We start from the raw sequence: 22,678 nt of genomic DNA on the forward strand, positions 1-22,678 counted from the left end.
CCCTCGCTACGCACACCTCTCACACCTCGCCCCTCATCCGCGCCTGACTGTCATCCCTCCCTCATCCACGCCTGACCGCGCTGTCTCCCTCACACAGCTACCTCGGCCTGGGTTTGATGTCCGCCAGGCTGGCCATCCTGGGAGGCATGGAGGGACAGCCTTGTATGTGGTTTTTCAATTTGCTTTCATCTTTGCCCTTTTTTATAGACCTTCCCCCGACCCGATAAATAAGCCATTATCTAATCTTTTAATAACACAGACCAAGATTAATTCCTTGCATGTGAGCTGTTGCTCTGACTTAGTCGATGCCTGGCTTTAAGAGCAGCTGTCAGCCCCCCCGGGTCCTAGAGCCAGTCCCTCACAGCGCCTCACATTTGATACACTTGGGATTCTAATCGGGTTTATTTGTTTATGCTGTTTTGTTGTATAATGCGTTTATTCTCAGTCTGCCCTCTGTGTATTTTAGGTGGGTCTGCATGAGTTTCCTCCTGATATTGAAGAATAATATCCTATTTGAGTGCCATAATATTACAAGCTTGTACTAGTGTTGTATTACTAATTACTGTACTATTACTGTACTAAGTACTATAACTGTATTACTGTATTTAAGTGCATCTCAGAGCTACAGAGTTTCTTATGATTTGTGGTTTGTAGTTGTCATCTACCACGCATTACTGCCAAAATACTGAAGAGTACATTCTTTGTGTTCTCTGGTTTGAACAGTAGAGGGCAGCCATGAGCTGGTGAGCCCCTGTCTGGCGCCAGGCTTCTCAGGCGAGTGGGACCACGCAGACGTCCTGTACACACTGAAGGGACAGAAAGCAGGTAAAGACTCTGAAAGTCCCTTGAATATGAATATCAGTGGGTGAGCCTTGACTCACAGTACAGCCCTTAATGGGCGGCTGTAGCTCAGTTGGTAGAGCGGGTCGTTCAGTGATCGAAGGGTCAGCGGTTCGAATCCCAGCTCCGACTGTCCACATGTCGAAGTGTCCTTGAGCAAGACACCTAACCCCAAATTGCTCCCAATGAGCAGGTTAGCACCTTGCATGGCAGCTACCGCCATTGGTGTGTGAATGTGTGTGTGAATGGGTGAATGAGAGGCCATTGTAAAGCACTTTGAGTGCCGCTAAGGTGGAAAAGCGCTATATAAGTGCAGTCAATTCACCATTTAATTCATAGCCTTGATTTACGGCGCTGTGTGTGACTTATTCTCACAAATCTGATCTTACTCTTCCACCTGAAGTCATGGGGTGTCCAAACCAGTCCGGAGTGTTTATGTTTGTTGATGTTGTTGTTGTTGTGTTAGGCGAGCCTCTGTACGAGTCCTGTATGAAGAAGGTGGAGAAGGTGCTGTTTGGGAAGGTGAAGAAGGCGGCGGAGGCCAAGGACATGAGCTTCTACGCCTTCTCATATTACTACGACAGAGCAGCGGACCTGGGAGCTATAGGTAGACCTGCTAGTCTCCTCATTACTATGACAGAGCAGTGGATAAGGGATCTATAGGTAGACCTGCTAGTCTTCATTACTATGACAGAGCAGCTGACCTGGGATCTATAGGTACCTGCTAGTCTTCTCATTACTATGACAGAGCAGCTGACCTGGGAGCTGTAGGTAGACCTGCTAGTCTTCTCATTACTATGACAGAGCAGATAAGGGATCTATAGGACCTGCTAGTCTTCTCATTACTACGACAGAGCAGTGGATAAGGGATCTATAGGTAGACCTGCTAGTCTTCTCATTACTATGACAGAGCAGATAAGGGATCTATAGGTAGACCTGCTAGTCTTCTCATTACTATGACAGAGCAGATAAGGGATCTATAGGTAGACCTGCTAGTCTTCTCATTACTATGACAGAGCAGTGGATAAGGGAGCGATAGGTAGACCTGCTAGTCTTCATTACTATGACAGAGCAGTGGATAAGGGATCTATAGGTAGACCTGCTAGTCTTCATTACTATGACAGAGCAGTGGATGAGGGATCTATAGGTAGACCTGCTAGTCTTCTCATTACTATGACAGAGCAGTGGATAAGGGATCTATAGGTAGACCTGCTAGTCTTCTCATTACTATGACAGAGCAGTGGATAAGGGATCTATAGGTAACCTGCTAGTCTTCTCATTACTATGACAGAGCAGATAAGGGATCTATAGGACCTGCTAGTCTTCTCATTACTATGACAGAGCAGTGGATAAGGGATCTATAGGTACCTGCTAGTCTTCATTACTATGACAGAGCAGTGGATAAGGGATCTATAGGACCTGCTAGTCTTCTCATTACTATGACAGAGCAGTGGATAAGGGATCTATAGGTAACCTGCTAGTCTCCTCATTACTATGACAGAGCAGTGGATAAGGGATCTATAGGACCTGCTAGTCTTCTCATTACTATGACAGAGCAGTGGATAAGGGATCTATAGGTACCTGCTAGTCTTCTCATTACTATGACAGAGCAGTGGATAAGGGATCTATAGGTAGACCTGCTAGTCTTCTCATTACTATGACAGAGCAGTGGATAAGGGATCTATAGGTAGACCTGCTAGTCTTCTCATTACTATGACAGAGCAGTGGATAAGGGATCTATAGGACCTGCTAGTCTTCTCATTACTATGACAGAGCAGTGGATAAGGGATCTATAGGTGGACCTGCTAGTCTTCATTACTATGACAGAGCAGTGGATGAGGGATCTATAGGTACCTGCTAGTCTTCATTACTATGACAGAGCAGTGGATAAGGGATCTATAGGACCTGCTAGTCTTCTCATTACTATGACAGAGCAGTGGATAAGGGATCTATAGGTACCTGCTAGTCTCCTCATTACTATGACAGAGCAGTGGATAAGGGATCTATAGGTAGACCTGCTAGTCTTCTCATTACTATGACAGAGCAGTGGATAAGGGATCTATAGGTAGACCTGCTAGTCTTCTCATTACTACGACAGAGCAGTGGATAAGGGATCTATAGGTAACCTGCTAGTCTCCTCATTACTATGACAGAGCAGTGGATAAGGGATCTATAGGTAGACCTGCTAGTCTTCTCATTACTATGACAGAGCAGTGGATAAGGGATCTATAGGACCTGCTAGTCTTCATTACTATGACAGAGCAGTGGATAAGGGATCTATAGGTAGACCTGCTAGTCTTCTCATTACTATGACAGAGCAGTGGATAAGGGATCTATAGGACCTGCTAGTCTTCTCATTACTATGACAGAGCAGATAAGGGATCTATAGGTAGACCTGCTAGTCTTCTCATTACTATGACAGAAGTGGATAAGAGATCTATAGGTAGGAACCCTGGCAGTCTGTTTGATGATGTAGTAAGAGTAATTTGTCATTCTGACGTAATATGTATGACTCAACACAATATAATAACTGAAGTTGATTTTAGTACAAAATGATAACTGAAGCTGATTTTAGTACAAAATTATAATTGAAGCTGATTTTAGTACAAAATGATAACTGAAGCAGATTTTAGTACAAAATGATAACTGAAGCTGATTTTAGTACAAAATGATAACTGAAGTTGATTGCTTTATTTCTCTCCTGATTTTAAAACAATATGATGACGGAAGTTGACTGGCGTATTTCTGTCCTCTGATGTAGACGAGACTACAGGTGGAACCATAACAGTCAGCGACTACATAGCTGGTGCCAAAAGAGGTGAGCTCTCATCGTGTGTGTGTGTGTGTGTGTGTGTGTGTGTGTGTGTGTGTGTGTGTGTGTGTGTGTGTGTGTGTGTGTGTGTGTGTGTGTGTGTGAGAGAGAGTGTGTGTGAGAGAGAGACTGAGAGACTGTGACTGATTGGCATGGTGCAAAGTACCAACTCATCCTATTAGCACTATTACATTAATGTCCAAGTTATCTCGTTGTCCTCATCCATTAGAATAGTGTGTTTTCATGGTAACTCCCAGCAGTAAAGACCTGATGTTTCCTCTAGTCTGCGTTAGAATAGTGTGTTTTCATGGTAACTCCCAGCAGTAAAGACCTGATGTTTCCTCTAGTCTCATTAGAATAGTGTGTTTTCATAGTAACTCCCAGCAGTAAAGACCTCATGTTTCCTCTAGTCTGCGTTAGAATAGTGTGTTTTCATGGTAACTCCCAGCAGTAAAGACCTGATGTTTCCTCTAGTCTGCGTTAGAATAGTGTGTTTTCATGGTAACTCCCAGCAGTAAAGACCTCATGTTTCCTCTAGTCTGCGTTAGAATAGTGTGTTTTCATGGTAACTCCCAGCAGTAAAGACCTCATGTTTCCCCTAGTCTGCATTAGAATAGTGTGTTTTCATGGTAACTCCCAGCAGTAAAGACCTCATGTTTCCTCTAGTCTGCGTTAGAATAGTGTGTTTTCATGGTAACTCCCAGCAGTAAAGACCTCATGTTTCCTCTAGTCTACATTAGAATAGTGTGTTTTCATGGTAACTCCCAGCAGTAAAGACCTGATGTTTCCTCTAGTCTGCGTTAGAATAGTGTGTTTTCATGGTAACTCCCAGCAGTAAAGACCTGATGTTTCCTCTAGTCTGCATTAGAATAGTGTGTTTTCATGGTAACTCCCAGCAGTAAAGACCTGATGTTTCCTCTAGTCTGCATTAGAATAGTGTGTTTTCATGGTAACTCCCAGCAGTAAAGACCTCATGTTTCCTCTAGTCTGCATTAGAATAGTGTGTTTTCATGGTAACTCCCAGCAGTAAAGACCTCATGTTTCCTCTAGTCTGCGTTAGAATAGTGTGTTTTCATGGTAACTCCCAGCAGTAAAGACCTCATGTTTCCTCTAGTCTGCATTAGAATAGTGTGTTTTCATGGTAACTCCCAGCAGTAAAGACCTAATGTTTCCTCTAGTCTGCGTTAGAATAGTGTGTTTTCATGGTAACTCCCAGCAGTAAAGACCTCATGTTTCCTCTAGTCTGCGTTAGAATAGTGTGTTTTCATGGTAACTCCCAGCAGTAAAGACCTCATGTTTCCTCTAGTCTGCATTAGAATAGTGTGTTTTCATGGTAACTCCCAGCAGTAAAGACCTCATGTTTCCTCTAGTCTGCGTTAGAATAGTGTGTTTTCATGGTAACTCCCAGCAGTAAAGACCTAATGTTTCCCCTAGTCTGCGTTAGAATAGTGTGTTTTCATGGTAACTCCCAGCAGTAAAGACCTCATGTTTCCTCTAGTCTGCATTAGAATAGTGTGTTTTCATGGTAACTCCCAGCAGTAAAGACCTGATGTTTCCTCTAGTCTGCGTTAGAATAGTGTGTTTTCATGGTAACTCCCAGCAGTAAAGACCTTATGTTTCCTCTAGTCTGCGTTAGAATAGTGTGTTTTCATGGTAACTCCCAGCAGTAAAGACCTGATGTTTCCTCTAGTCTGCGTTAGAATAGTGTGTTTTCATGGTAACTCCCAGCAGTAAAGACCTCATGTTTCCTCTAGTCTGCGTTAGAATAGTGTGTTTTCATGGTAACTCCCAGCAGTAAAGACCTCATGTTTCCTCTAGTCATTAGAATAGTGTGTTTTCATGGTAACTCCCAGTAAAGACCTGATGTTTCCTCTAGTCATTAGAATAGTGTGTTTTCATGGTAACTCCCAGTAAAGACCTGATGTTTCCTCTAGTCATTAGAATAGTGTGTTTTCATGGTAACTCCCAGCAGTAAAGACCTCATGTTTCCTCTAGTCTGCATTAGAATAGTGTGTTTTCATGGTAACTCCCAGCAGTAAAGACCTCATGTTTCCTCTAGTCTACATTAGAATAGTGTGTTTTCATGGTAACTCCCAGCAGTAAAGACCTCATGTTTCCTCTAGTCTGCGTTAGAATAGTGTGTTTTCATGGTAACTCCCAGCAGTAAAGACCTGATGTTTCCTCTAGTCTGCATTAGAATAGTGTGTTTTCATGGTAACTCCCAGCAGTAAAGACCTGATGTTTCCTCTAGTCTGCATTAGAATAGTGTGTTTTCATGGTAACTCCCAGCAGTAAAGACCTGATGTTTCCTCTAGTCTGCAGTCAGATGGAAGCCAGTCCAGGAGAGAAGCCCTTCCTCTGTCTGGATCTCACCTACATCTCCACCCTGCTGCAGGAGATGGGCTTTCCCAAAGAGAAACTATTCAAGGTGAGAGATTAGTATTATTATTATCATTATCATTATTATTATTATTATTATTATTATTATTATTATTATTATTATTATTAAGTATTCAAGATGAGAGCTCAGTATTATTTTTATTATTAACAAAGTATTCAAGGTGAGAGCTCATTATTATTATTATTGTTATTAAGTATTCAAGGTGAGAGCTCATTATTATTATTATTATTATTATTAAGTATTCAAGATGAGAGCTCAGAATTATTATTATTAACATAAATTATTCAAGGTGAGAGCTCATTATTATTATTATTGTTATTATTATTATTATTAAGTATTCAAGGTGAGAGCTCATTATTATTATTATTATTATTATTAAGTATTAAAGATGAGAGCTCAGTATTATTATTATTATTATTAACAAAGTATTCAAGATGAGAGCTCAGTATTATTATTATTATTAACATAAAGTATTCAAGGTGAGAGCTCATTATTATTATTATTATTATTAAGTATTCAAGATGAGAGCTCAGTATTATTATTATTATTATTAACATAAAGTATTCAAGATGAGAGCTCAGTATTATTATTATTATTATTATTAAGTATTCAAGATGAGAGCTCAGTATTATTATTATTATTATTATTAACATACAGTATTCAAGGGGAGAGCTCATTATTATTATTATTATTATTAACATAAAGTATTCAAGATGAGAGCTCAGTATTATTATTATTATTATTAAGTATTCAAGATGAGAGCTCATTATTATTATTATTATTATTATTATTAAGTATTCAAGGGGAGAGCTCATTATTATTAATCACTTTGAGTGAGGTGTGGACTGAGGTAGTATCAGTTTACTTGCCTGAACACGCCGTCTCTGTAATGTCCTGCTATTCTCGGTGTCTGTGATGTCACATTCTCTGTGTGTCTGTAATGTCCTGTTCTTCTCTTAGCCCTTTTCCACCAAAAGAACTCTGGTTCGTGAACCGGTTCGTTTCGTTTCACCTTGGTTCTGTCCAGAGAAAGGCCCCGCGTTTCGACCAGCTTTGAGCCGAACCGTTGTACGTCAGCCCACGCCCGTGATGTCGTCACGGTTCGCACTGAAAAACTATTTTGTGGTGCCGGTTCAAAACCAGCTTTCAGGTTCCCGAACTCATTTATTTTCGGTCGAAATGCTCGGAACCATTCAAAATTAGCTTCGCGAACCGGTTCCCTCTTGGTGGAAAAGGCCTATCTGTGTGTGTGTAACGTCACATTCTCTGTGTCGTCTGTAACGTCCTGCTCTTCTCCGCCTGCAGCTCGCCAGGACGATTGATAACGTGGAGACCAGCTGGGCGCTGGGGGCCACATTCCATTACCTCCAGACCCTCAGCGGACAGTGATCTGCCCCAAAGCACAACCTCCGCCTCTGAACTCTACCACCATGACAGTGTGTAGCTGAACACTACCACCATGACAGTGTGTAGCTGAACACTTCCGTTATGTGCCGGTGTGTCCACACAGCTCATTATGCTCCGGGAACACGTCCTCAGTGATTGTACTTGTTGACGCCAGGTTTATTAGTATGTTAGTTTGTTATTTACCGTTTTTACATGGCAGGTGGAGTGTTTACATGGCAGATGGGATTGTTTTGTACTGTTGAAGGAATGTGTTTTTGTATTAAGTAATCGCGGTACTGGTGTAGTTTTGAAGAAGCATGAGTAGAAACAAAATAAAATTTTAAATATAAAATAAAGCTTAAACGTGACTGATTTGTTTACTGTTCATTATCATCCCTCACTCGCTGGCTTCCTCCGTCCCGTTGTTGACCTGCAGTTCCATGTTGCTACCACAAGAGGCAGATAGACTGCATTTACCGTTTTTGGCCACTGGAGGGCGGCAACAGGCTTAGATAGACTGTGTTCCTTGTTGAGTGTAGTAAAAGCAGCACTTATAACAAACAACTACTGCTTTTCACTGCTACTGCTTCTCACCTCAACTTAAATACAACACCTCCACAGCTACTGCTCGGCCCCGGAGCTAGAGACACACGGTCTTCACTGGGGGGTGCATAGAGATTGTCCGGAGGTCAGTGCAGTGTGTTCTCCCAGTGTCTCTAAGCCCTCGTGTATCTCCTGGTCTCTGTTGTTCATGTTACTGTCTTCCTCCCCATGTTCCTGTTTATTTGGACCTTTTTGGACATTAGACCTTGAAACTGCACCGTCTGCCTCTGTCCTGCATCATGGGTCCTACCTCCACCCCCAAACCCTAACACTATGTGTTTAAAGAAGGGGGCGTATCTGTATCATTATCCACACTGTTCCAAATAAAACGTGTTCAGATTTAGCCTTTTCCTCAACAGGGGCTGTATCCAATGAGACCTCAGACAACTGGTGAGTTTTCCGGTCTATTTTTATTCCTCACAAGCGTCTCAGTCAGTAAAAACCTCTTCCTATCCTGTTTTAATGCAGCTTCACAATTAAAACATTTTTTGACCCATGCTTTTAACTAGCTACATCCAGGAACAGTTATACGTTCACACCTACACCTATATGCACAACATATTGTATAACATATTTTAGCAACTTAAATCGCATAGAAACACATACAGTAGCTTCAATTATGTTCGATTATATTAATAAATTACAATACAACAAAAGTAACAGCCATTGTATCAAGCAGGTAAGTCATGTACCGTGTCAGTGAATGGATCTTAACCTAAAGCATTTCTATTTGTTGTTCGTTTTGTTTCTTTTGTTCATTAGCAGGTTAAGAAACTGAACATTTGTGATTCCATTCCTGGCTAGGTTCTCGGCCATCCTTCTAATTTCCTCCAGGTCATTCATGCGTTGTCCAGTCTCTGTAGTGCATAGAGACACCAGCATCGTGGATTTCCTGTGTCTGTATCTCCTCCCTCTCCCTCTCCCGGCATCTGAACCCAGTTTTTCCTTTCCCGTCACTTTCTACTCATTTCCGTTGGCTGTGGGAATTCATTGACCAGTGTCCAATCAGAAGTCTCACTTTCATGGCACCTTATTGCGTTTATTTCCTCCCCCCCTCTACCTCGCGTAATGGCACAGCACCAAACACGCCAGTGTAGACCTTTCATCTTGGTTCCTAGCGGAACCTCTCATAAATCTTTTGACAGGGGACACATTGTCCACTGCACATTCCCTGTCCACAGCCTAACTTCTGTCTTTAGCCATTACAGTAACTCTGCCTTCGGCCGCACATGACAAATCACATCCATTCACATCAAAGAAAAAAATACACACCAGTGCCTCATAAGTGTCATTAGTTTTAATACAACATGGGGGAGTGACATGGGGAGTACGCCAGACATCCAGAAAGGTCAGACTGGACGCCGGGGACGGCAGGGTCGTGGACGGGCCATGCTCATCCCTGATTGGCCGTCTACTCTTCAACGCCACAAATAGAGGCAGGGCAGCTGTCCACTCTGGACCCACCAAAACAGCCTTTGCTCTGGGGACAGGAGACCATACCACTGACCCTTAGATGAAGACCTTGTTGTTGGCTATACGCCACCTGTACGCTTCCATATCTTTTATTAATACCTGGAAGTCATACACGTTACTCATACCAAACTGACCACGCCCTGACCAATCACCAACATAAGAACAAACTCTTCGTTACGCGTCACATCAAACTGTGTCGTATCCTCATGAAGTTGACGCTCCATTTGAGGGTAAGTAAGCCGAATGGGTTGTCCTCCGCCTCCCCTCTCCGTTGGCCTGACACCCCCCCACCAGAAGGGTGGTCGACGGCCCTCCCCCTGCGCTCGTATGACGGTCAAAACTCTGAAACGATCCCCACCATTCATACCAGATATCCTACACATCAACATTTCAAGTTTCAAAGAATAATGCTGACTCTGTCGAAAGATAAGCCTTACACAAGCCTCCCCCAGGACAGGCATACTGTACAGTGTAGTGCATATACTACTTATATGTGCAGTGTACAGTGTATACACTACTGTATATACTGTAAGTGATAAAACTCCACGTCAATATTCCGATTGCGCAACTGTAGCCTATGTTAGTAATTTCAGCTTTGCACGATTGAAAGCGTTTGAATCGGATAAATGAAAAACACACATACACAAATCAGCCATACATTTTAGTTAGGGTTTCAAATCATTACAATCAAAGTATTACATTAAAAGTGAGTATTTTTTCGTATGCGTTATATCACTTTAGATGTGGGGGGTAGGATGTCGAGGGGGGGGGCACTCGATGCCAAACAGGGTCTCCCAGCCCTGCTCACATGGCTCCTGGCCTCCACACGTGGGGCTTGATACCCGACTTGGTAGCGATGAATCGGGGTTTTGGCCCCTGGATGGTGGGGGGCCTCAGGGGAGGGAGATTAGCCATGATGCTCAGCTCCGGGGCGCTCTGGAACTGCTTGGCCGCCTGGAGCCCTGTGTAGGACGCCCCGGTGTAGGACGCGCCAGGGTAGGACACCCCGGGGTAGGGGACAGGGTGTGGCATGGGGGCGGAGTTGGGGATAGGTGTGGCGGATAATTTCGGCAGGCTGGGAAGGCCGGTGGTTGGTGTGGGAGCAGAGAAAGGGGTAAAGGTGGGGGCAAAGGCGGGAGCAGGGGTTGGGGAGATTGGGTCGGGGGAGGTCATGTCGGAGCGCACCATGCGTTCGCCGAGCGTGGTGGCGGAACGCGGCGCGATGACTTTAGTGGCCAGCGTCGGCGCCGACATGGGCGTAGGCGTGGAGAAGCGCTTGATCTCGTACACGCGGGCTGCCTTGATGGGGATCTGCTTGGGCGGGGTTAAAGAGCTGCCCATCATGGTGTACCCGCCGTGCTGCTGCTGCCGCTGGGCCTGGTAGGAGGGCATGGCCGACAGGTTGGCGACGCTGCCTCCATAGCTAAACATGGCGGAGTTGAGCTGGTAGGGCTGCCTTCTCATGACATCCACAGCTTTGATGCCCTCCTTCTGCGAGCCCACTCCCCCTCTGCACCTGTCAAACCTGCCGGTATCTCTCTGTGGCCCCATGGGGCAGGTCGGAGCCAGGAGAGGGTTGTAGCCAATGGGAGGGGGCGCTCTGATGTTGGGGGTGTACTTCCACTGGTTGGGGAGGGACGCGTTGGTGGAGGGATCAAAGTGCAGGACTCCGGGGTGGTGCAGCTCCTGCTGGAAGGGTGTCTCGGGGGGGGTGTCCACCACGTACTGGTCCATGCGACTCTGCCGGCGAGCGAACAGCTGAGCCCCCTTGCCCTCGGCCCTCGGGATCTGGGGCGCCTCGTGGATCACCCTGGGTTTCGGCGCCACAGGAGGCGCCAGCCTGCCCCGGTCCGCCATCTCGCCGCCCCTGACGTCCTCCTCGCCGTCCTCGCCGCCCGCCGCCTCGGAGGGCGGCCACCCGTGGGCGCGCCGCGGCCGCTCGTCCAGGTTCTGCACCATGTTGAGCAGCTCGGGGTTGGGCGAGTTCTTCTTGTCCTCGGGGGTGCGGAACATGGGCCTGGCGCCGCTGCGACGCCGGGCGTCCTGCAGGATGCCGGTCCGACCACCGGGGGGAGACATGGGGGTGCCGGGGAGAGGTGTCGGGGCCGCGGTGGGGGCGGGGTAGTAGACCGCAGACGCTGGAGTCATGGGTGCCGGAGCTGCTGACATCGGTGGTTGTGCAACTGACATCGGAGGCTGTTTGGCAAATGTAGCCGGGGCAGGAGGCATGGAGGCCATGGACACTTGGGGGGCTTGGGGTATTTGGGCAGCTGCAACTGGCATTTGAGGCATAGGGGCTGAGACCGGCGCTTGGGGCACGGGCGCCCTTTGGGCCGAAGACATAGCAGAAAGAACCGGAAGGTGCGGCGAGGTGGTCATGGGCTGGGCGGCCTGCTGCGTGATCTCCGCGTGGGTGGCGAACGCCGGGAGGTAAGGGGTGGCGGAGAAGGGACCGCCGGACTCCGAGGACGCGGGGGAGAAGATGGAGGAGGTGAACATAGGCGCGTTAGCGGTCAGGTCTGAAGAAGAGTAGGAGAATGGAGGCTGAACGATGGACGCCGAGGTGGCCGGGCGCTGCGGCTTCTTGGCGACGGCGGGCCGGAACACCACGGGGGCGGTGGCGGAGCGGTTGGAGACGAACCCGGGGGCGAAGGGTCGGGCGGTTCTGTTGAGCACAGAGCTGGAGGCGAGTTCTGGTAGAGGCGTCTGGGATGGAGCTGGGACGGAGCTCAGGATGCTCACGGAGGAAGTGGCCGGTTTTGACATTGCCATGCTAGCTGTGCTAACGCCAGAGTAGGCTACCTCTCCGTTGGAAAAAGCGGCCATGTCTGGAGGCGAAGCCACTGGCCAGAACTCTTCCTGGAAGGCGGCAGGGGGCGGAGGCATCGTCGGTTGAGGCTGGGCGTTAGGTTGCATCTGCAGCGGTTGTGCCTCTGGCTGCGATTGGCTCTGTAGATACAGCTGAGGCTGCTCCGTGACGTGCGATTGGTTCTGGGGCTGCGGCTGGGGCGGGACCTGAGGCTGCGCAGCCTCCACTTTCCTGGCGTGCGCCGCCGCCCTCTTCCTCTGCTGCTCGAACAGCTGCGCCCCCTTGCCGGTGGTGTCGCTCAACCCCGGGCTGGGTGCGTCCTCCCCCCCGTCCCCTCGCCCACCGCCGGCCGCCGCCGCCCTCTTCTCCAGTATGTCCAGGTAGTCGCTGTCCCAGGTCGGGTCGGGAGCGGCCGAGAAGCCGTCTTCGTCGAACTCGGACTCGCTTCCCGGAAAAATGCCATCCTCCTCCTGGGAGTCCTGCTGCAGGTCCTCGTCCACGCTGCCGAAACTGGTCAGGGTGTACTTCTTGGAGCGCTGGCGACGCTTCTTGAACATCAGCACGCCCTTGGAGTGGGGGTTGGGCGCGTCGGTCAGGAGGGAGGCGATGGTGCGACACTTGGTCCTGGCCTCCTTCACCTGCTTGTCCTGGAGGGTGTCGCCCCGGTTCAGCTCTGCAGGGGCGAGAGGGCGGGTTTTAGACTGGCCAATCAGGGTATGAAGGAATGCATATATGGATAACAGGGCTGGGACCAGTTCTGTTTCAGTTCAGTCAGTGTAGGAAATTTAGTCAAAAATTTAGTAAAAAAAAAGTCAAAAAATTTAGAAATACAAACATCACCTTTCAAATGGAATTTCTAATTATCTCTATTGATAGAATTGGAGGAGAATTGTCCCCAACAATAAAATTACAAATAATTTTATAGTTTTCTACATATCGGGCATGGATGGCCACAGAAATATTTATTCCCCCTCCTGGTGATGAAGAAGAAAATATAGGCTTTAAATGGCATGAGTAGCATGATGTCAGGTGCTAAAAACAGTCCGGGGTGTCGTTAACAAGACCATCTTTTAACCTGCTAGCAGAGCACTTCCTAAAAACTGCCAGGCTTGCGAGTCTTATCACATTATCTTTGGTTAAAGTTCCTCGAATTACACCAGAACAACCAAAATGCTATGCTAAAATGCTAATACGCTACCAGAAGGTTCTATGATGTAGATGAGCCCCCATCAGCATGTTAGCATAGCGTTTAACTTGCTATGCATTTGAATGGATTAGCATGAGGGCTAATTCTATTAGCCAAATATGTAGAACTACAACCCCCACCCTCCTTATGGTGCACTCACAAAGTCAAAGTTAACAGTTTTATCCCTGCTTGTTATACAAGCCTCATCGGAAAAAACGTGTTCCTGATTAACGGGCATCTTAGAAATGTCCGTAAGACGGAGCCCTATCTCCAGAGCGCCCCTCTCAAGTCAGGTCTGATCCCCAAACAGACGTTCAGCTGCCAGACCAGGTCTCAACCCCACATCGTACCTCACACGCCTTTTAGCTTTGACACCTGGTCACACTAAATACTGCTGTAGTCCTCCTATATGTATGTCTATGTGATCTGTATCTGTATTTTGGAATGGTGTCATATTTTGAATAATTAATCTAATAATATAATTAATAATTGACTACTATTCAGATAGTATGACCTTGTTAGCATGTATGCCATTTTCTGTGCAGAACTGAACAAGATCGGAAACGGAATTTCGTTTATTTGAGTCAAATTTGACCCGGTGGGCGGTTCAGAAGATGTCATGAGAGGCTCAGTGCAGGAGAAGGACGGGCACACACACACACACACACACACACACACACACACACACACACACACACTCACACGTAGAGCCACAGGGCCAGAGAGAGGGAAAGTATGTGTGTGTGTGTGTCTGGGGGGGTGGTCTCTGCTATTTGATACGTATAGCAGCTGTAGATGCCGTTCCCAGCGTCCAGAGCCAGAGCTTGGGTTAGCACACCACTGAACCAGGGTAAATATAGAGTTATGGGCTATGTGGGAATGATCTGGTCTCTTAAAGGGGCTTGGACACACATATTCTGACATTAGGGATGCCTGTTGTCTGTGAACGAACCACCCATGCTTGGGTTTTCCAGGCCGGACACAAATGTGACCACCACTGGAGGTTTGGTCCTGATGTAGAGCAATGTTTTCAGTTTTTACAGATTATGAAAGTGTCAATTGTAAGCTGTCAAATGATGTGCCGTACGTTGAAATCTGTAAGATACGCCACGGACTTCACAACACAGCCTCTGAGGTGGCTAGAGACACACAGCCTACACTGTCCACGACCAGCTCTGACCCAAGGGGGCGGAGTCTCGCCACCACGCCACTATCCACGCCACGGACCTCACAACACAGCCCTTGAGAGGGCTAGAGACACACGGTCTTCACCGGTGCGGGCGGGTAGGTGGCCCGGAGAGGGGTACACTGTCCTCGACCAGCTCTGACCCGAGGGGGCGTCTTGACACCACGCCACTGTCCACGCCACGGACCCCACAATTCAGCCCCTGAGTGGGCTAGAGACGCATGGTCTTCGCCGGTGGGTGCATGGAGATTGCCCAGTCCGTAGTACTACTAGCAGTAGCTGTTACATACAGCAGCTAGCCCACCTCACATTTTCTCCAGGAAATGTACTTTCTGGTTATGAAATTTTGACGGCCCGACAATGACAATGTTCATATCATACCAGCCAATAGTATTACAGCGTTGGTACTGCGCGCTGGGTTGCCAGGTACTATTCTAGCTTCACCACTGTGAGATTAGCAGTAGCCAGCTAACGTTATACTTCCATGAATTAGCAGCATTATAGATGTTGGTTAGCATCAAGTGTGTGTGCGACTATAAAACGGCAGCTTTTCCGTCCACTTCCGCTCACTCTTTTCAGCTAAACGTTTGGTAAAATGGTCGAGATTTGTCGTCCTGCTTCTCCGAACCGTGCGATACAAATCTCAAAAGCTCAGTGACCGAAGAAGGAGCAAAAGTCAGATAAATATTGCTCGTTGGATGGAGTTTATGGAGTTTCATGGGATAAAGTCGCATGGTGACATGGCTACTTTTCTACTAGCCCGCTAAGCTAGCTAACTAGCTATCGTTATCTTTCTTGGAATCTGCATAGCCAGACCTAACGTTATCTCCACACTACAGCATCTAACGTAACTTATTACACGACACTCTGAAATACTTGATTGTGATTACTGATTAGTGTAACGTTATGTTCCTCTCGGAGTGAAGATCTTATCACAGTATGACAGAAACATTCTTTCATTCATTCTCTGGCATTTTGGCAATCAATATGCTGTGTACTGTAGTTGCAATTCTTATCTTTAGACACTAGATGGGGGAAATAATCCACCTACTACATATTATACCTTTAATGTACTTTGGGTTTCCTGATGGGTTATATGGAGAGTAGGGCTGGGTTTTAAAAATCGATTCATTGATTCTGAATCAAATGATTCAGAATCGATTCATGAATCCCAAAATCGATCTTTTATTTAATGAATGAATTAATAAATGAAGGAATGCATAGTTCATTCATTCATTCAATGATTCATTCATTCATTCATTTTTGGAAATCAGTATCGATACCCAGCCCTAGTATTGATGTGTTGCATAACTTGGCAGTCATGTAATTAAGGTTACAGCTAAAAAAAAAACTGGTTTTAGTAACACTAACCGAATCGATATTGAATCGAATCTAATCTAATCGAATTGAATCGTGATAATCCATTCCAAACCTCGTGAATCGGAATCGAATCCATTCTTGAAATTCGACTCGATACCCAGCCCTAGAGAGGAGAAACTGGTGGTCAGTATACTCACTAGCTTGTTTTGCCTTGTCCACGTAGGTGGTGGACAGCTCCTCGTCCACTGGCTGTCCCACGGGCCCCACCATCGGCACCAGTTGGCTGCGTGAAGCCAGCATCATGGCCTCCTTTGCCCTCTCAGGGGACACCAGTGGGGCCACGTTGGTCGGCTCCTGGAAGCCGCTGTCTTCCTCCGCCCCCCCGCCCGGGGGCCCCTGATCGTCCGCCGACGAGATGATGGACGAGGTCTCCGTGGAGGTCTGCGACGACCACATCCCGGGCGGCTGGTAGATCACCTCCCGCCGGGCCACGCCCACTCCGGGAAGCCCCTCCCCGCCGCCGCCGTTCGCCGCGCCCGGGTAGACGCGGGCGTCCGGCGCGCTGTCGTAGCCGCTCATCTCCGACGTCTCGCCGCCCTCCGGGGAGGCGCGGCCGAGCGGTTTCCCGGGGGCGGCGCTGCTGGGGCTGCGGCGCTTCTGCCGCCGCTGGCGCTCGTGGGCCGCCACGTCGGCGTCGCTGTCCGTCTCGCCGTAGTACGCCTCGCTGCCCGGGGGGGAGGTCAGGCCGCTGCGGCCCGTGGGAGAGAGGAGGCAGGAGCGGCTGTGGCTGTGGTGGTGCGGCCGGGAGGAGGGCGACATGGCGCGCAAGTTAGCCCGGTACTCCTTGTCGATGCGTGGGGACGGCGCTCGGGTCAGCAGCACCACCGACTGGAAGCCTGTCGGAGCTCTGGGGGGGAACACGGGGTAACACCGCCGTTAGACGGCTCGCGCTTCTGTCACAGCTCGTCAACGTTAACTAGTTAACACGGACCAATCAGCTCCTGGTGAGCTGCTGGGCATGTAAAGGGCTGTGTTTCAGTTCTGCTATAACACCTGGAACTAAAGCCTCCACACACGCACACACACACACACACACACACACACACACACACACACACACACTAGCTTTTCTATACCAGTCTTGGCCATACTGTATCTTCTGTAAACTGTCACATGATGCCAACTGCTGATCAAGCAGCACTTCACGTTTAATGAGAAGTTTCCATCCACCCGTTTACAACTCCTGTGGTCGCTACACATGCAGACATACAGTACGGGGTATGGATGGGGATTGTATTGACTTGTTCTGTCTCTGACCTCCTGACCCGGATGTGAAGCATCCCCGGGGAGCTGTCGATGAGGGCCATGGCCTGTGCGTGGGACAGAGCGCCGCACGGCTCCTCGTTGATGGACACCAGCTCGTCAGCCTCCTGCAGACCTGCTCTGCACGCCTTGCTGCGCTTGCGCACCTGCACCAGCAGAGGGAGACAGAGCACAGCAATATCACAGGAGTTCTGAGGCTGAGTTTACCACTGTTGGAATCATAGGGGTACAGTATATAGTCATAGTGGAAATTAGTATGACACCACCTAAATACCCAGAATCCTTCAGCCCACCTAAATACCCAGAATCATACAGCCCACCTAAATACCCAGAATCATACAGCCCACCTTCTTTCTTTCTTTCTTTCTTTCTTTCTTTCTTTCTTTCTTTCTTTCTTTCTTTCTTTCTTTCTTTCTTTCTTTCTTTCTTTCTTTCTTTCTTTCTTTCTTTCTTTCTTTCTTTCTTTCTTTCTTTCTTTCTTTCTTTCTTTCTTTCTTTCTTTCTTTCTTTCTTTCTTTCTTTCTTTCTTTCTTTCTTTCTTTCTTTCTTTCTTTCTTTCTTTCTTTCTTTCTTTCTTTTTCTTTCTTTCTTTCCTTCTATCTCCATTCAGCCAGAGAGAGGAAAAACATGACCAGTGTTCCTGTCTAGAACTAATAAAAACATGACCAGTGTTCCTGTCTAGAACTAATAAAAACATGACCAGTGTTCCTGTCTAGAACTAATAAAAACATGACCAGTGTTCCTGTCTAGAACTAATAAAAACATGACCAGTGTTCCTGTCTAGAACCAATAAAAACATGACCAGTGTTCCTGTCTAGAACCAATAAAAACATGACCAGTGTTCCTGTCTAGAACTAATAAAAACATGACCAGGGTTCCTGTCTAGAAATAATAAAAACATGACCAGTGTTCCTGTCTAGAACTAATAAAAACATGACCAGTGTTCCTGTCTAGAACCAATAAAAACACGACCAGTGTTCCTGTCTAGAACCAATAAAAACATGACCAGTGTTCCTGTCTAGAACTAATAAAAACATGACCAGTGTTCCTGTCTAGAACCAATAAAAACATGACCAGTGTTCCTGTCTAGAACTAATAAAAACATGACCAGTGTTCCTGTCTAGAACTGTGATAACATGACTGGGGTTCCTGTACAGAACCGTGATAAGAACATGACTGGGGTTCCTGTACAGAACCGTGATAAGAACATGACTGGTGTTCCTGTATGGAGCTGTGATTGCTGCTGGCACAGAGCAGAGTCCTGACAGCCCTGCGGTGTCACAGACGCTCCCATGCTCTGCCAGGCGAGGGGAGGCTCTTTCCAGCTTCCAGAACCCTCTATCTGTGTTGATTTCTGGCTCTTCGGGATTCAGGCCAATCAATCTGTGTAAAGATATTCTGGGCTGACATTTATCGGACGGCCGCTAATGAAATCGCAGGTCCGCAGTCAGTCCTGTCAAAGGGACCGTGACATTGTGCAGCTTCTTGATGGGGACATAAATTAGTCAGTCGATCAATCACCTTGTACGTGTGTGCACACAAACTGAGCCCCAAGAACACCATGGGCCCCTGGACCAGTCGTTCCTAACAACGCCCCCTAGCTGTTATAAAATCACTATAACACACGGCCTCGAGTGGTTTATTGCTTTTATACAACGGTTACTACAGCTATTAGTGTAAAATAAACACACAGCAATGTAAAATATTATCATTTATTCAAAACGAAGCATCATTCCCTCAATTCCGCCGAGCAAAATAGTTCCCCTAACAAAAGGGTTGCCAAGCAACAACAACAACTACAATGCATTGGATCAAATGGGAGGCGCGTTAATACTGAAAATGGAATGATATGCGGTCCCAGGTGTGTGTTACAAAGTATTTTAACACGGCTTCCAGCCAATCAGAATCAAGAACCAGAACTAACCGTTGTATATAAAGTATTTTAACACGGCTTCCAGCCAATCAGAATCAAGAACCAGAACTAACCGTTGTATAAAAAGTATTTTAACACGGCTTCCAGCCAATCAGAATCAAGAACCAGAACTAACCGTTGTATAATTGCCGATATGGCCAAATCACAAACATGGCGGAATCAGTGAGGTGAAGTTGGTTTGATGTTGGATATTGCAGTTGGACATTCGAGGTGAACTTCACCGAATCTTTGAAGCTTGTTTCGCCGACGGTACTCTACCGAAAGCCGGGGTTGAGAGCGGGACCCCAACGGTCCTCAGGACAGGCTTCTCAGCAAAGCAATGTGAATGTTAGGGGCCGTCTACAAATTACCATTTTATATGATTTTTTTCAAATCTTTGATTTTCAATATGTCGTACCACGTGACCCAAAAACACCAAAATAGACTCAAATTGTTCAGGGACAAATGCTGCATGAGGTACGCTAAACTTTTCATTTTCTCCAATTTCATCTCACATTATTTTATATGATCTTTTCCGCTAAATTTTTTATCTTTTCTTTTCAATAGCTCTGGGACCATGTGAACTAAGGACCCCAAAACAGGCTCATGTTGTTCAGGGACATTGGCTGCACGAGGTAGGCCTACACCTTTGATTTTGTCCAATTTCATATTACATCTTTGAATTTGGGGACCCCGGCTTTCGGTAGAGTAGGCTACAGTCGGCGAAATAAGTGTCAAAGAGTCAGTGAAGTTCACCTCGAATATCCAACTGGAATATCCAAAATCAAACCAAATATGGCTCAAACAGCTCATTCTGCATATTTTTCATATGATATCGGGGAAAGCTAAAGAGGGTTTTGTCGATTTGTAAAAAGTATTCTTACTGTAAAAGAACCTCTCACTGTTCGCGCACTGCAGATTATTGTTTAATTCGCACACTGAAGTTCCATATAGAACCTCAACGTCCATTTGCCAAGTTTCCAAGTGAATTGATCGGTCAGCGGGCAGCGCTTCATACGTTTTGATCCATAATCTGGAACGTAACCTGCCCCGGAGCAGGTTAGCTCGGCAGCATAAGTTACCATGGCGATATAACACGGAGAAAAGTAGTCCACCTTCATAGCACGGACTAGCCAGGGTTGAACCTGACGTTATCGCGCTAACCCATCCTGTTTCGTAGTACAGGGCCATGGTCACATGGTGCAGCCGGGAGCCTAACATCATTATGCCCCCCTCCTCCTGGGGGGGGTCAAAGGTCGTAGACAGTTTTAGATGGGCCGCCACACCGCAGACACAGCTGTCCGAGACAAAAGGTGAACGGCTTCCTGTGTTCACATACTGCCCCTGTCACTACAACCACATATGGGGAAACCACTACTTAGGACTCTGACAGCAATACCGTGATTTATTCTGCAATATAAACTGCAGTAATTTGAGGAATTTGGAGATAGATGTACTGTAACCACTGTGAAATTTGAGTGTAGCCTACTGAAATGAAGCTACTGTACTATAGATACCTGTAGCCTATAATAGACGTTTTTTGAAATCTGGAACATTCTAGTTTTTAAAAAATACGATTTTCTAGAAGGCTATATATTATTGAGGCTGCACGTGGGGATACAGGAAGTGAGTGGGTATCAAACCGCTGAATATAAGAGCGGATGCAGAAACCAGTGAGCGTGTTGCATGATGGTAGTCTGAGTCTTAGACACACCTCTGTCCCGCCCCCTCGCTGAGCCTCCACAAAACCCATAATAGCTACTTTGAAAAGCAGTTTTGCTCACCCAACACACATGCAATGGCTGTGTGTGTGTGTGTGTGTGTGTGTGTGTGTGTGTGTGTGTGTGTTGGTGTGTGTGCACATACTGTACACACTAAAATAATGGTCAGAGAGAAGACCGATATTCACATGGGAAAAGATTAGATCCCGGAGCTCCATTAGCAGAGGCTGGTTAATGGAGAGAGGTGCATACTGCAGCTGACGAGGTGACAGAACCACGTCTCCACCTCTCTTCACACCAACCTCCGCACTATTAATGTCACCAGGTCCCATCTGGTACAGCGCTTAACCGCCGGCGTGAGTTTTGACCACAGGAACTGAGCTATTTACATATATGAGCTAAATCGAGCATGCTATTTACATATATGAGCTAAATTGAGCATGCTATTTACATATATGAGCTAAATTGCGTCCTTCTGCAAATGGATAATAACTTTAATCTGTCTAACACCTGCTGCGCTTCACATGGCTCTCCACGTACGGTAACGCTGTGACTGTACACCGTACATTACATGTGACAAATAAAGGAATCTTGAAAGCATTGAATGACTGGCCGTCATGTCGACATTTTGTGTCTCGCTCTCTAGGCAACGCAAAAAGAAGCTCCGGTATGAAACCCACACATCATGAAATGAACGCTTTGAATGGAAACCTGCCGTCTACAGTGTCCAACTAACACAGTCTAGGAAGAGTGGAGACGATAGAAACGGATCTTAAAGAAGTGTTGAGGTGAGAGGGTGTTGAGCTGAAGAAGGTCAAAGTTCACACCGCTACAAGTCATCAGGGTGTGCCCACATGAGAGCGTCTCCAGAACAGACGCATGACTCAACGCAGGGGTCGGCCTAGCCACCAACCCTAACCCTAACCCCAACCCACACTGGCCAATACTTCATCCTGGACACATTCATTAACCCTCAATCCCCTTCACAATCATGCTACCTGATTCCACATCTAATATTATCTTGCCATCTCAGTATTACCTCACCACAGAAACTGCGTGTGAATATCCACTAGCTTTCCTGAGATCATCAAGTGCTGCCTGTAGAGTCTATACTTTTGGTGTGTGAGTGTGTGTGTGAATGGGTGAATGAGAGGCCATTGTAAAGCGCTTTGAGTGCCGCTAAGGTGGAAAAGCGCTATATAAGTGCAGTCCGTTTACCATTTACCATACAAGTATTATCTAGGGCTGGTTCCATTTCAGACTCATCACACCTTTCCCAGCAGCCTTACCTTGGCCACCTGCAGCGGCCGCTGGTGCTCGATGCCTCCCTGCAGACGGAAGCCCCATGGTGCCCCGCCGGCCAGCGTGATGATCACCTCCTCGGCCACCATGTTGGCGTTTTCCGTTGCGGTCTGTCTGACTGTTCCCCGCGTGTTTGTCTGTTGTCTGTTGTTCTGGGGGGCCCTCAGCGTGCTGGCTCCATGGTTAACGGGGCCCCCTCAGAGAGCTATGTCCTGCTCTCCTTCTGCTAGACTGTCCCGGAGCCGACTTCTCTCAGACCCTCTACTCTGGCACACACACGCACACACACACACACACACACACCCTTGTACCCACACACTTTAGTCGACACACACATACAAGTCCACACGCCAGCCACCCCTCAGTAGGGTAACGCTGATATGGCTGCAGGAAGAGTTGGAGCT

At 47.0% G+C, this 22,678-nt stretch overlaps 2 protein-coding genes across 2 annotated transcripts in view; one reads left to right on the forward strand and one right to left on the reverse strand.

Annotated features, from left to right (window-relative positions):
- entpd6 (ectonucleoside triphosphate diphosphohydrolase 6) overlaps positions 1-7,687 on the forward strand; it is a 19,129-nt gene extending 11,442 nt beyond the window's left edge. Inside the window, exons 9-14 of the mRNA XM_084460951.1 lie at positions 98-162; positions 724-825; positions 1,307-1,447; positions 3,602-3,658; positions 5,968-6,080; positions 7,359-7,687. Coding sequence (XP_084317077.1) covers positions 98-162; positions 724-825; positions 1,307-1,447; positions 3,602-3,658; positions 5,968-6,080; positions 7,359-7,442 — 562 coding nt within the window. The 3' untranslated portion in view covers positions 7,443-7,687. The remainder of the gene's footprint in view (positions 1-97; positions 163-723; positions 826-1,306; positions 1,448-3,601; positions 3,659-5,967; positions 6,081-7,358) is intronic.
- A 2,632-nt stretch (positions 7,688-10,319) lies between these two features.
- On the reverse strand, positions 10,320-22,363 carry synpo2la (synaptopodin 2-like a; the record flags this gene model as incomplete). Its single annotated transcript, XM_084460897.1, has 4 exons — positions 10,320-12,997; positions 16,214-16,923; positions 17,334-17,485; positions 22,262-22,363. The coding sequence occupies 4 exons, from the start codon at positions 22,361-22,363 to the stop codon at positions 10,320-10,322; spliced, it is 3,642 nt and encodes a 1,213-aa protein (XP_084317023.1).
- Between the last annotated feature and the right edge of the window lie 315 nt (positions 22,364-22,678).

Source organism: Borostomias antarcticus (genome assembly GCF_949987555.1).
Source record: "Borostomias antarcticus genome assembly, chromosome: 34".
NCBI classification, from domain to species: Eukaryota; Metazoa; Chordata; class Actinopteri; order Stomiiformes; family Stomiidae; genus Borostomias; species Borostomias antarcticus.